The sequence below is a fragment of the Neofelis nebulosa genome, chromosome 1 (assembly GCF_028018385.1).
Source record: "Neofelis nebulosa isolate mNeoNeb1 chromosome 1, mNeoNeb1.pri, whole genome shotgun sequence".
In the NCBI taxonomy this organism is placed as follows: Eukaryota; Metazoa; Chordata; class Mammalia; order Carnivora; family Felidae; genus Neofelis; species Neofelis nebulosa.
In genome coordinates this window covers 42,654,394-42,669,267 of record NC_080782.1, presented here as the reverse complement: position 1 = coordinate 42,669,267, position 14,874 = coordinate 42,654,394, and the positions used below count along the sequence as shown (strand labels likewise).

The 14,874-nt window shown below is 35.8% G+C and overlaps 1 protein-coding gene across 6 annotated transcripts in view; it reads left to right on the top strand.

The window, feature by feature from the left end:
• Positions 1-14,874, top strand: part of CSNK1A1 (casein kinase 1 alpha 1) — a 47,377-nt gene that overhangs the window by 21,784 nt on the left and 10,719 nt on the right. For 4 of the 6 annotated variants that reach the window (XR_009258849.1, XM_058719798.1, XM_058719782.1 and 1 more), the window contains exons 4-9: positions 2,046-2,144; positions 4,549-4,632; positions 8,891-9,030; positions 10,386-10,464; positions 11,464-11,538; positions 14,643-14,749. Coding sequence is in view for 4 of the 6 variants with exons in the window: in XM_058719798.1 (XP_058575781.1) it covers positions 2,046-2,144; positions 4,549-4,632; positions 8,891-9,030; positions 10,386-10,464; positions 11,464-11,538; positions 14,643-14,749 (584 nt within the window). In the remaining 2 variants the exon portion in view is untranslated. The remainder of the gene's footprint in view (positions 1-2,045; positions 2,145-4,548; positions 4,633-8,890; positions 9,031-10,385; positions 10,465-11,463; positions 11,539-14,642; positions 14,750-14,874) is intronic. The other 2 variants (XR_009258852.1, XM_058719806.1) reach the window with 1 other exon arrangement.

Here is a 14,874-nt window from a genome sequence, read left to right as displayed (position 1 = left end):
GATCCATTAATAACACTTGAAGGTAAGTAGTTGGTGCCATTTATTATCTTTGCCGAACCTTTTCCCAGCAAGTTAATAATCCTGATTTAATGATGGGTATCACTTAGTTAGGACAAATAAGTACATTAAGTGGGCTGAATGTTTTGTTTTAGTTCCGTTAATAAAGTACAAGTTGCTGCTATAACTAAAAGTACTGTTGGGACATTGTATACAGCTCCTTCCTTGAGTATAAATAGTTTAAGCTAGAGATTACAAATTTGGCTTCAAGAGACACTTGTCAAGGTTCACAATCTGTATGGTAATAAAAGCTCTAGGGAAAATGGGGACAAATAAAAAATAGAATCCTGACACATACTACTGAGAAGAGCAAGAACATATGGGTAGAAAGGTAATAGTCTTTGGATATTGAAAACATTTTCAGATGCTTCTAAGTATCTTATAGACACTTAGACATATTTGATAATTTGAAAATTAAAACACAGAAGGGATTAAAAGTGATGCCATAAAGTTACAAGACAGTTTTTTAAAATTAAAATTTATTTACATAACAAACGTAAATAAAAAGATTGTTATGTGCAAAGAATTCTTAAAATCGACAAGACTAGGATAAGCCAAAAAAATAATGGACAGAGTATAGATTGATAGTTCATAAAATAGTAAATGAGAAGACTTTTAAACCAAGTGTTAGGGAAGTAGAAGTGAGGTCAATGCCTGCCATTGACAGAATTTAGAAAGAATTAAAGTTTGCCAGTGGGAAGAAGAATATTCTTAAGTACTGCTGGGAAATGAATTGTTAGACCCTGTGTTGAAAGACATTCTGATGCCACCTATCAAAATGATAGCTGCTTCAACCGACTGTCCCTACAATTAATTGTATGGGGTTTATAGTCCATAGGAATAAAAGCACCAGTAGATAAGAATTGATTGGTTTAAATCAATTGGTTTAATCAATTGGTTTGAGAGAGAGAATGAGCAGAGGAGGGGCAGGGAGAGACGGGGACAGAGGATCCAAAGCAGGCTCTGCATGCTGACAGCAGTGACCCCGATACAGGGCTCCTACTCAAAAACCATGAGATCATGACCTGAGCCGAAGTCGGGTGCTTAACTGACGGAGGCACCCAGATGCCCAGATAAGGATATATTTGAACGTATTAATAGCATTATTGTTTACAGTGGGAAGATACTGGGAACAATGGAAATAATTTAAGTTGGGATGATCGGGGAGAACCTAATACCAAACACCTATACCATTCAACTTGGCAGAATGTCCAAGCAATTAAGAAGAGGTTGTTGGAATGACAGGCTTCCTATTCAGTTTTTGAATGTGATTTGAATGTCATTACTGAAGTGTGGAGAAAAAACATGGGAGAATTCAAAAAGCATCTAAGAAGTAAAACCCAGCATGTATATGTCCCCATGTGTTATGTTTATGTCGTATATGCTACTGACTTCCGAGAATGTTTGGGTTGTTCAGTTAAAAACAAGCCAACAAGAATAAAATGAATAGGATGCTTCCATTCCAATTTAAAACAGTAGCAACTTCTATCTTTCAGTTGGTCAACACCTTCTGTTCCCAATTATATGTGTGTCTTGAGTTCGTGAATGTATGTATGTAAGAGCACAGAAACGGATAATGCCAGGCTATTCGAACACAGGTTACCTCAGGTGGCATAGAATTGGGGTAGAAAGTTGATGATTTAGCTTTTCCTAACTGAAACAATCCTAAACTTACTATTTTGTAATTTAAAAATTGCAAACATCAGTTCTTTCTGTTAGGTTAGATGATTGTCATATTTATAATCATTAATACTAGAACATGCCAAAGAATGGGGCGGGTTTATGCTTAGATATTCATCAGTCTAGAGATAAATGGGGAGCCTGGTTGCCCTTTACATTTAATTTTGTCTAGCACTGTTTTTGTGAATTTAATACCTGGTATCTTGAAAAATAATTGAGATACTGAAATAATTGAGAAATAATGTGTTGCTTTCTTTTTTCACAATTCAAATCACATGATTATCTCTCCCCCCCCTCCTTTTTTCCAGATGATCAGTAGAATTGAATATGTGCATACAAAGAATTTTATACACAGAGACATTAAACCAGATAACTTCCTAATGGGTATTGGGCGTCACTGTAATAAGGTTAGTCAAATGTTCTCTGCATGAAAAGAGCAAAGAGTAAAAACTCCAAAAATTGCTTTGGTAAACTTTGAATCTTTAAAAAGTCATAGGAAATTGTATTTGCTGTTGATGATTGCTTTAAAAGATTGTGCTAAAGGGTAATCAGCTAACTCTTATTAACTTAGCAACTTGAAATAAATTTTCTTCCAACTTACCCAACCCAGGTTAATTATCTGTATGGAAATACAAAATTCCCAAGGGCTTTCTAATGAAATGTAATCATCTGTTATTTAACTATTCAAAAGTTGTATCTATTTTTCATTCGTTGAAATAGTAAAAAACCCCATATACATTTTTTCCTGAATGCTAAAATCAGATTTTAACCTTTGTCACTGAAGCGTGGGTTTTTGCAATATATGTGCTTGTGCCAGCGTGGGAACCACTGACCCCATCTGTCACCATGGCGTTAACATTTGCTGACTGAGCATGATTATAATGAGAATTCTTCAGTCCTTGGATTTGTGTATTCAAAAGGTTAACTTTTGGGCCTGCTTCAAAAGTAGTTGACAGTTTCTTACTTGGGTGCCAAGTTGGGTGGATTCTCTACCCCTTCTCCCCCTTTTAAAGGAAAATATAGTCAAGTGAAATGAATGTTCATACAACAAAATTAGTATTCATTGGGGTCTCAGAATGGTTGAACGTATGGGGTGATTGGGTTTGAGCTAGTGACGCATGATTGCAGTTAGAAACTAATTGTGTTGAAATTTTTCTGCAATGATTAGTTTTATTGAGTGAATTGCTTTATTTATCGATTCAATGTTGAGCTCGGGCAGACAGGCAGCATTGGCAATGCACTAAGCATGTTATGATCTGATGATCTGATAGAAATTCTCAACTTCAGGACAACATGGGGCTTTTTGGTTTTTGTGGGGTTTTTTGTTTTGTTTTTGGAAGGAAGATTCCCATTTGTTTTATTAAGTCATTAGGAAGTGTTTGGTGTTTTTTTAGGTCTGGCTATAAATGTTTACCTTTGTTTGCCTGTATGAATGCCAACTTGTAGCCATTACCATTAGAACTGTTGTTATTTGCTAATGCGTGAGACATTGATGTTGGTCTGACCAAGTTTTAGGAATTTAAATTTTTTTGTAAGCTAACCTTTAAATAATGAAAGGTGTGTATATCTACATATAACTTACCTTGCCATTCCCAAATTGCATCTTTGTTTATTTTTAAATATTCTGTAGCTTCTCTCTCTGAAGCATCCAGGTTCTTAATTGTTATTGTAAAACCTGGTGGTTTAATTGAAAAAAATTTTACTGGTCTTAATTTTTGGGGCAATTCTGTTAGTTTGACCCTGATCTTTGGCCATTTCCCAGCCCCCCCCCTTCCCTATTTTCTTCCTGATAAAGACCCACTATCCTCATGTGATCTGTGTTCTGCATGTTGACATTGCAGTACATGGTTTTTGTCTTAAAATTAAATGATGACCTAGATAATAACTCTTTGCTCCCTGCCCCCCTTTTAAAAATAGCTTTGTTAATTACATAGTTGTGTTAGGATGTCCAGTTTGCCCCATGATGAAAACCTTTTTAGGCTCTTGTGTCCTCTTTAGAGATACTAAAAAATATTGTGGAGCTGCTTGCTGTTAATAGATTCAGAGAGTCCCTAGGGTAGAAGTGCAGTGTTTCACTTAACTAAGATTCAAATTCTAAATGTTGTTCTTGAACATTTTAGATTAGTGTTTTGTTTCTGTAGTTGGTTTTTAGTGTTTTCTTTCTGTATTGTAGTTTGAAAAACATGCCAGTTTTATGAGACTGGAGTCTTTGGTTAGTTTGTTCTAGTAGTTTTCTATTCATGGGAACAAATGGGGGGCTTTTGAGGTTGATTTTTTTTTTTTTTTAAGTCAAATTTCTTACTTGGAAAATTGTTCTGAATTTGATATTTAGGAGTGACCACTCCGATCTTAGTGAATTTATTCATCTCTTCCAGTAATCAGCCCTGCATGCTTATGAAAACCAATTTTGAGGTGACTAAATGCCTTCTACCTCTTCCTTACTGAAGATTTTTTTCCCCTGTACAATCTTTTTTGGGGGAAGGGCAGATTGTGGTACCAAATATTGCAGAGCCAAATTCCCCATTTTTGATGAAAATATTAAAGAGCCAAATGTCACCATTGCTATCCCTGATTCAGGCAGTGACACAATATAGTGGCATTAAAAACTTGAGTATTTTCCAGAATTCAAATGTTCTCGAGCATGTGATTCTTATTTGGAAAACTGAGAAGCTACAGTGCTTGGTGGAAGAAGGATGGCATTTGGCTACCCTGTTCTTTCTCTAATGCCTCGGTGTTGCCTGTCTGCGCCGGCCATTGTTGCAATGTAAGCAATACTGTTTGATGCACTGCCACCCTCTATTGTCTGTTTAGTGTTTAGAATCTCCAGTGGGGAAGAGGAAAAGAAGCATGACTGTTAGTACTTCTCAGGACCCATCTTTCTCAGGATTAAACCAGGTCTGAAACTGTCTCCTATTCCAACCTCAATCCCAAATTCATGTGCTTTTCTTTTTTATTGTTTTCTTTTGATTATTTTTGTTTTGTTTTAATTCTGGAGAATGTAGATCTTGCTCAAGCATCTCTTACGTTGGCATTATTCAGACATACTTGGCAAACATATAACATTACTAAGATGTTTTTTTGTGGCTTTTGCTTAAACCTTGTAAAGTGTAGAGAAAACCTAAATGAAAACAGGATTATGTTTAGATCTGTAACGTCCACATGAGGAAATATGTTGGTCTAGTATTGAAATTCTTTATCTAATGGTAAACTTGAGCTAGACTTTAGTTTTTAAGACTGTATTTGGAGTTGCAGAACTTTTAATGCATGAAATATATCTAAATTCAGTTGCATCAGTGCTGTATGATGAATATATTCTGCCTCAATTCTCTTCCCCTTCCCTAGTGAACTTCAGGTAAGTGTAGACCAGATTTCAGATCTAGTGTGTCTAGAATTGATTGTACCTCAATATGTGAATTCTCCGACTTCAGCCAAAAGGCATAAAATGCTCCAAGAGCATCATGTGCTCTGGAACTAGGAGACATTGCAGTCTAACAATGTAACAGTAACATAATTGAAGCACTTAGCAAACAATTACCATTAATGACATGTAAGATAAATTAATGCATAACCTGATGATTTAGTGTTTGGCAGGCTAAGTAATAAACACCCCAGTACTTTTCTTAAAAAAATTTTTTTATGTAAGTGGAAGTCTCCACTTCTTTTTTTCATAGAAGTTGGCCAACTTTGTTAAGCTCTTGAGCAAAGAAGTGAATGTTAATCATTCAATTTAGTATACACTGAGAAGGAAGTATTGGCATGAGTAATCAAAAAAGATAAGTTGAATTTGGTATAGTTTCAAAGTATGTTCCATACTTTGTACCACATGCATCATCTGAGTAATCGTTTAATCCTTTTCTGTACTGCCCAGCATTATTCCAGGGATCATCTTCTGCTGTTACTGGTTTCTGAAACTCAAACTTATTTTTATTCACGGAGAAATAGTAATTGTTGTGACTAGATCTGAGGTGGGGAGAGAGAGAGGATGGTGGGTAATTAGGCACTTTGTAAAGCATCTAGTTCCCCATTTTTGCTTATCCATTCATTCACACAACTTCTATTTTGTAACCTAATCATTTAGCAACTTCCATAAAATGACATTGGATCGATTATATTTTCTACATACAGATTAGCTGGGTTGTGAGGAAAAGTGATCCTGTGAATGTTTTGAAAGGGCAAGGAACTGTGACCCTCGTTAGGTGAAAAATTGCCAGATTAAGCTAAAAACTAAAATTACCGATAGTGTTTCTAAAAACACCTCTGCTAAAATAAAATGCACCTCTGCTGAATGAAGTTATCCCACTATGCCCAACATTAATTCACTCCCACATGCCTTTGAAGAATAGACTGCATTCTGTAAAACAGGCACAAATTTTACTTAGCACACAAAACAAAAATTCACAGAAAAGCAGCTTGACCCACCAGAGAAATTAGACTTCTTTTGCATATGCAAATGTATAAAAATATATTATCTTATGACTTACTGAACATTGACTTTTCCTTGTTTGGTTCTCCCTTTACATATTTGCGGCTGTTTGGTTGTATCCTTGGAAACATGGTGTCATGTAAACACTTCCATTTTGTGTATATTCATTTTTAAATTCAAAGCAGAGAACTACTAAAGAAGCTTGATAGGTACCAGAAGATCATGAACTACCAAGAGATTAAAAAAATTTTTTTATGTTAAGTAGCTTTCTTTTTCAGTTATTTGTTCTTATTTTCACCTTTGCTTAGCAGTGAAATTATTTTTCCTGACTTACTTTCAGTTTTTATAAGAGGAGAAAATTTAAGTTGTTTTATTTGCTTTGTAGTTTTTTGTTTTGATATTAAAGATTGAAATATTTGAGAAGACAGTGTTTGTATTTATTTTTTGTTTTCTAAAACTACATTTCATCCTTTAGCATTGTGGAAAGAAAGAACACTAGAGAACATTGAGCTTTCATGGAACAATCTTTTAAAAAGTTGTGAGAAAATGTCTGGTCATTGAGTTGCAAATGGAGCAACTGAATGTACACTTGGACATGAAGGACACTATCAGATCTAATTGTCAGAGTTATTCTTATTTTCTCCTCCATTTTGAAGTACTAAAAGAAGCAATCCTAGGAAATGTCCTTTAGAGGAGAGTCTTTGTCTTAATTGCCTTTTGTTTAAAACTCACGTAATTCTTACGGGCATTTAAAAAAATACTGTGGAGCTGGATGTCTTTTTGTGTTTGTTTTTGCCTTGTTTTCTTTTCAGTGTGAATCTGCAGAACTTAAGTCATGCTTTTTGGTTTGCTTAACAGAAATGTATTTTGCTTATTTTAATATTTGTGTACTGAACCCATTTTCATATCAAGAGAAAAGTAGGAGTGTGAGCTTTATTTCTCTTTGTGTGTTCTAAGACTTTCTCTTGATCGTATAATAATGCGATTGCCGAGGAAGTGAATTTAATCTTACTAGACAGGTCTCATTATCCAGTTAAATTTTACTAAAAATTTGCTCTTCATTCTTTCATAGTAGACCAGGGGAAAATAGGTATGTCCTTGTTACCTTGGTGACAATAAGCTCAAACCTCAATGTCTTTTCCCATCCAATGTATAAAAAAGGCCTGCCTTTTTTTTTAAAAGATTTTTCTTAAAGTAATGTCTACCCCCAACGTGGGGCTCGAACTCAAAACCCCAAGATTACGAGTTGCATGCTCCACCGACTGAGCCAGCCAGGTGCCCTTCCATAGAAGTGTTTTTTACCCTCCTAAGAGAGGCACTTGATCAGATTTTTTTTTCACCCAAATCAATCACTTTATTTTTTGTTTGTTTTTAATTTTTTTTAATGTTTATTTATTTTTGAGACAGAGACAGAACATGAGTGGGAGAGGGGCAAAGAGAGAGGGAGACAGAATCTAATCTGAAGCAGGCTCCAGGCTCTGAGCTGTCAACCCAGAGCCCAATGTGGGGCTCCAACTCACAAACCATGAGATCATGACCTGAGCTGAAGTGAGATGTTTAACCAACTGAGCCATGCAGGCCCCCCTCAATTACTTTATTCTTACACACACCCTAAGAGGCTAGGTGGTGGGTTTCTTAGGATATCATAGATTATAAACTGGACAGAAGGGACCCAAAGTCTGCCTAATGGAAAGAAAAACTAGAAAACGTAGGCACAACTAGGGAACAAAAGGTCTAGGGCTAGGTACTAAAAGGGCACCTAGACCTGCCTGTTGGATAATCTTTGTAGACATAACTTTAGTAAGAGAATTTATGATAAAGACTAAAATTTGAAATAAAGATTATTTATTTTGCTTTAGAAGGTACGTAAATAAATACTGGATTTTTTTTCTTTTTTGTCAAAAGTAGGGGGTTTTTTCCTTCAAAAATTAGCTACATTATAAACATATCTTACTCCCATGTGTCCCATATAAACATGATAGCACTAAACATTATTTTGTTCTAAAATACTAGTCTTGTTTTTAGTTAGCTCCTTTAAACTGCTAATTGTAAGTTATCTTGGTGTAAATAGATACTAAGTGCTTTTTTTAAGATTTTAGATCCATATTTATATTTCCCAGAAGTTTAACCTGATGAATGGATAAATATCAGTGGGAAGTAGTAGAATGTAATGCATGCTTGTTTTTAAAATGCTTATTTTTTTGTTAATACAAATCTTGGTTTTGTTGTCAATATCAAACTTTTCCAAGTTGTCTTATTTTAGATAATGAACATTCTGTTGCTATACTGAAGGAAGAATAGCCTTTGCAAAATGGAAGAATTCCAGATAGCTTACGTTCAGTTTTTGAAACCTCATGCTTGTTTACCAACAGTAACAGGATGTCAGGTTTCATTATGGCACACAGCACGCTTTTCAACTCTGCTATGAAGCATGTATATATTTCTTCACTACTTTTCTAAAGACAGGCTCCCGAGTGTGTAATAAACTGGGCCTGTGAAGTTGGTTCAGCTGACAAGGATCAACCATTTAACTGTATTTGCTTTAACTTGATTTATTGACGAGAACTAGTAAAAACTTACTGGAATGTTAAGTTTGTTCATTATCTGTTTCGCTTACGATACTTTATTTTGATATAGTTGAACAAGATAGAATAGATGCTGTTGAATGAGTAAGCAGCAGTTCAACTGAGCAAGGTTGGAAACCTAACATCCCTTTATTTTCTTTTAAAGTTATTCCTTATTGATTTTGGTTTGGCCAAAAAGTACAGAGACAACAGGACAAGGCAACACATACCATACAGAGAAGATAAAAATCTCACTGGCACCGCCCGATATGCTAGCATCAATGCACATCTCGGTATTGAACAGAGGTAAGTTTGAGAAATGAATGTGTTTCTCAGATCCATAGCAAAGCCACTAATGGGTTTTGGAAATATTTTAACTAGTTTCTTATGATGCCTAAAGATGTCTCTTGGCTGAAGATTTGAAGGACGCTTATTAATTCTTTTACCTGTTGAGCTTTTGTCAGTGCTGTGATGCCAGTTAAACGAGAGACCTTTTGTTTCTTTGTTGAAGGTTGTCTCTTGGGGAGAAAATACTCCGTGATGGAAAATTAGAAGCATAAATGTAATTTTATCTTGATGTTTGTTTGTTTACTTGCAACTGAAGACAGTAGTACTTATTTTCTTCATGCTGATCTTGAATTTTTATATTTTAGTGATGCAAGTTGAGTTTGGAAAATAATGTTTTAGTTATTTAGTTTTATAAGGAAAATGTTACCTGAGTCCTAATGAACCAGGAGGGGGTTGGTGGGCCATCTCATGTTCTGCTCTTCACTCCTACATAAATTAATAGGATCTGATTTGAAGTAAACATTGTCATGATCTTGGTGCTTTTTCGATTTCTTCTATCTTCTATTTTTTTCTGGTCTTTCATCTTCCCTTCCTCTTTTATCGATCAATTTTTATTCCTTAAAACCAGCATAGAAATGATAAATGATATGCTTCTAGGTTCGGGAACCTCAAGAGAAGGATCTTAAGCTTAGGAAATGTTCAGTGTGTATGTGTATATATATTCACATGCGTCATTAATTGGCTTTAAAATGTTAATTGGGGAGCTTGGGTGGCTCAGTCGGTTAAGCATCTGACTCTTGATTTTGGCCCCGGTCATGATCTCATGGTTCATAAGTTTGAGCCCCATCACCACGCTGTTGGTGCGCAAGGAACCTGTTTGGGATTCCCTCTCTCTTTGCCCCTACTCTGCTGTGTTCTCTCTCTCTCTCTCTCTCTCTCTCTCTCTCTCTCTGTGTGTGTGTGTGTCTCTCTCAAAAATAAACTTAAAAAAAAAATGAAATGCTAATTTATTTCAGCATCTCTCAAGTTAGTTTTTAGGAGCTTCTGCAAAACTTAAAAGTGTCCTGCTACTTTGTACTTTGTTCTGTCTTCTTCATTAACCTCATTTAGAAAGTTGTCTCGCTAAATCCTTTTTGCTCTTTAGAAATTAAATTGCAGGACTGTGTTGGATTTTATAATTTTGTATTCTGTGAGAAAATTTTGTTTAGAAGTAACTCGTTACGAACTTTCTTATTACTTTAAGTATCTTCTTTCACAAGCCACCAAATTGCTCTTTCTCTTCGCTTGGGAAAACTTCTTGTGTACCTGGCTTTTTTTTTTCCAGATGCTTTCCATAATAATTCCAGCTCATAAATTTACATTTTCTTTTCTAGTCGCCGAGATGACATGGAATCATTAGGATATGTTTTGATGTATTTTAATAGAACCAGCCTGCCCTGGCAAGGACTAAAGGTAAACCAGACTTCCATTACCAGTCTTTTTGTTTTGTTTTAAGAATAAAAATACACATTGGAGATGAACTTTAAGGTCCCTTTGAAACCTAAAGCTTTCTGAGAGTGAATTAACTTTATTTTAACCTTTTATTGGGAAAATAAAATCTGATCGCTTCAGCAAGAATTAATAGAATCCCATTGTCAGGCCTGAAGAACAATTTCCTTTGGGACAGTAAGCAGATACCCACTGGTAACCAGTAGCTTTATCTGAATGGAAATTGACGTGGGCTAATTAAAGATGGAGGCTTTCTGATTTTGATGCGTTGCCAGTGTGTTAAAAAGGAAGACTTTTATGTTTAGTAAAACTGGTTCGTCTAGTAGTACTACTAGCTATATTATTTAATTATCCTAACATTTGCTCCTATTAATTAGGAGTTTCACCTTGAGTTTTGTGAGTGTCTGTTAATGATAAAATCACTGTGTTCTAGAATGTAATGGCTATTCTGATACTTTATTGTTCCTTTAAAGGAAAATGGTCCCTGTGTTTATTTAGCATCTGTGAATTAGATAAATTGCTCAGTGCTTGTGTGGCTAGCTCTATCAAAAATGAGTAATTTTTACACTGGAGAAATATTTTGACGTAACGTAACTTACTAATGTTGCTAAATGATGAGCACTTTTGTTGGTATTGAGCTGCCTTTACTTTTGCCCTTGTGTTGAGCATTGATTATGAAAACACATTTCAGATTTGACTTCACCCATTTTTACTTAAATCATGTTCCTATTAGACTTACCCTTTCCTAATAGCTAAAAATATTCTTGAGGTAGAAACACTGGTAAAGAGCTATCAGTTTGGGTGGGGGTTGGGTGTGTTTTATTTACTTTGATTTGGTTTTAATTCTAAGGTATGATTTCTCTTGAATCTCATGTTTACATTTATGTCTAGTGGGTTAAACTAACACGGTTCTTCTCGATAGTATTGACCATGTCTATGTGGTTTGATTCTTATTTTCCACAGGCTGCGACAAAAAAGCAAAAATATGAAAAGATAAGTGAAAAGAAGATGTCTACTCCTGTTGAAGTTTTATGTAAGGCAAGTGTGCTTGAGGCCTTTTTTTTTTTTTTTTTTTAATAATAAATAATCCAAGAAGAGGGAGCATTTTATTTGCCTGTCCTGGAACTTAAACATCCTATGAGGTAGCTAGCTACTACCATTTTTAATTTACTTTTTGATGATTCTAAGTATCTTTAAGAGTAGCTTGAATATATGAGCCATTTTATTTTTTTAAAATGTCTACTTATTTTGAGAGGTTGGAAGGGGGAGAATCCCACGCAAGCTCCACACTAAGTACAGAGCCCTATGCGGGACTCCATCCCACAACCTCAAGATCACGACCCAAGCTGATACCCAAGCTTAACTAGCTAAGCCATCCAGGCATCCCTTTAGGAATCATTTCAAATAAGTATTTTATGTTTCTCGTTTGTTTGGGTTCTGTAATCTGTTAAAAACTAGAGGGGGAAAAAAGGGCATGTAAAGTTGTCTAGTGGAACCTCACTAGTTCATGAGAAAATAAATATTCTCATCCCTAAACTGGTGCCAGAAAATAATGGATATCGGCAGTTGGCAGGCATATCAAGGAGTAGGGAGACAAAGGCATATCACAGTATTCCAAAAATAGCCAATGGTGGACAATATAGGCGACAGTTGGAATCAGGCTCATTTCTCTTAAATCTCAAGCTTTGTAGAGAAGCCTAGGAGTTGACAATGGAGAGCTGTCGGTTTCATGTTGGATAACCGTGGTCTCTTACATAGAAAGAAAACCACCTGGTCATCTTTGAGACAACAGTGGTGTAACCAACATAATTAGAAGACCGTATATAATTATATAGTTGGGTGTTGGGAAGTCAGCATGGAGTTGAAATAGTACTTTGTGGAAGGGGGAAAGTGGTGTTTTTATGTCTCCCTATCCGCAAATTCCTTTTTCCTTCTTCAGATCTACAGTTAAAAGAGGGATTGGGGTGGGTAAGAGACTATGTTCTTTTCTGAGATTCGGGATTTGTTTTAAATTAATAAATACATTGTAGGTCCATGAATAAAATGTTCTTGTCTTATGGTGCCCCCAGATAACTTTTTTTTGTTTTGTTTGTTTTTGAGAGGGAGACAAAGAATCCCAAGCAGGCTCCGTGCTGTCAGCGCAGAGCCTGATGCAGGGCTCGATCTCACGAACCATGAGATCATGACCTAAGCCAAGATCAAGAGTCAGATGGATGCTTAACCTACTGAGTCACCCAGGCGCACTCCCCCCCCTCCCCCCCCCAACTTTAAAATCTGTATACTTCAGGAAGCAAAACATATTTTCTGTACACTACTATTTCTATGCAACAGAATGATTCATTTGGCTTACCGGGAAAGTCAGCCATTTTTCAGGAAGAGAAAGGGAGTGTTAGCACATCGTCTGCTTCTGGGTTACGTATTAATTTTGATCTAGAAATTGTGAACTAGGTCTCACTTTCTGGATTAGCCACATATAATTGTCAGGGTGCAGTGAACACAGAGTATTAGTATTATTAAAAAGTAGTGAGATTGTTTTCAGTCTCGTTACGGTGGTAACTACTTCATATCTGTATTAGTTACGGCATTGGTAGTTTTCTTTTGTGAAGGTTTTGCCTGCTGTCATAAGATAGCAATGCATGAAGTATACTATTTGACTTTTACTTCTGGTTGTTTAGCTCTATTTGGAATACATAAATGCAGGTTCATCTGGTATGTGCCGTTTAATGTCTTGTTAAGAATTTAAATAAAATGTGTAATATACTGATTAGTTTCAGCTGTCCATTCTCGAACAGTGAAATAATGTAAGAATGAAAGCTGTTTACATAAATGCAGTCAGTAAAGATGAATGTTACAAGTATATCCATTTTATCCTACCTTAGTTTTCTGGATACGAGAAATTTCTCAAAATTGGAAGGTTGTGGGAAGAGACTATCTCTTTTAACGTAAAGCTCTTCACTTATATTTGAGGGGAAGGCTGCAGGGATTTTTGTTTTAGTATTTTGCATTTCCACATTGGTGATGGCAAAATCTCTTTGGTGATTAATATCTATAGGCTCAGGGACGCCTGGGTGGCTCAGTCGGTTAAGCATCAGACTACAGCCCAGGTCACAATCTCATGGTTCGTGGCTTCAAGACCCACATTGGGCTCTGTGCAGATAGCTCACAGCCTGGAGCTGTTTCTGATTGCATCTCCCTCCCTCTCTCTCTCTCTCTCTCTCTCTCTCTCTCTCTCTCTCTCTGCCCCTCCCTCCCTCCCTCTCAAAAATCAGTAAACAACAACAACAACAACAAAAAATACAGGCTTAGAGATATTTATATACATTTTTGAGAATCTTTCCTAAGAAACTGAAAATGGAAAAAGTTTATGCCCACAGGTGTTCTTACTAGTATTGTTTAGAAAAGAGAAAGATTTTAATTGCCTGAATGGCCAGTTACAGGGAACTAGTTAAGTATGATGTATTCACTCGTTTGGATATTGTACAGCCATTCAGAAGCTTATGAAGAGGTTGGAAAATTACACAGAAAGATACTTGGAATATAATGTTGGTGGCAGAACAGTAATATGTAAATTATGTAAATAAAATAACAGTTGCGGAAAAAAGAAAAGGCAATCCGAGTCTTCGTAGGACAAAGCATTGGATTGATCCGTATCACAATAGTAGTTGCTTTGTATGATTGCACTCTCGGTGATTTTACTTTTCTGTTTATATAAGTATATTCTACTACAAAAAAGAAAGTAATTTCAGAGTCTGAGAGAAAGTGCCTGTTCACTGTGCCTTTGTGGCAAGTACCATTACCGGCCTTGATTTTGTCATTTGTTAATTGTTTTCCATTGAGTTGTTAGACGTTGATAAAGTAATAAATTAACAAGTGGGTTCTCCAAGTTATTTAAGGACATAATACTGTAGGGAAAGGAACCATATTTTCTCTGTACATGATGAAGTGGTCAGAACAATGATATTTTATTACATTTATGAGGATACCAAGTCATATTAGTTGCGTTCTCACATCTTATGGCAAAGTAGTAATAAAGCACTGTCCTCAAAAACAAGTTTTACTTGCATTTTTAAATGCATTTATTTTTCTGTCTTAAATAAGTTGTTTTGTTTTTTTACTTTGTGTTTTAACTCTTGAACTTGTAGGGGTTTCCTGCAGAATTTGCCATGTACTTAAACTATTGTCGTGGGCTGCGCTTTGAGGAAGCCCCGGATTACATGTATCTGAGGCAGCTATTCCGCATTCTTTTCAGGTCAGTTTTTAAGGTGTTTTTAAGACTAGAGACTCCAGGGAAGGAAATTAGTCAAATCCACCCAAGACATCTGTTCTGACAAGTAGCGAAATAAAGTGACTCTAACCAATATGAATAAAATATTA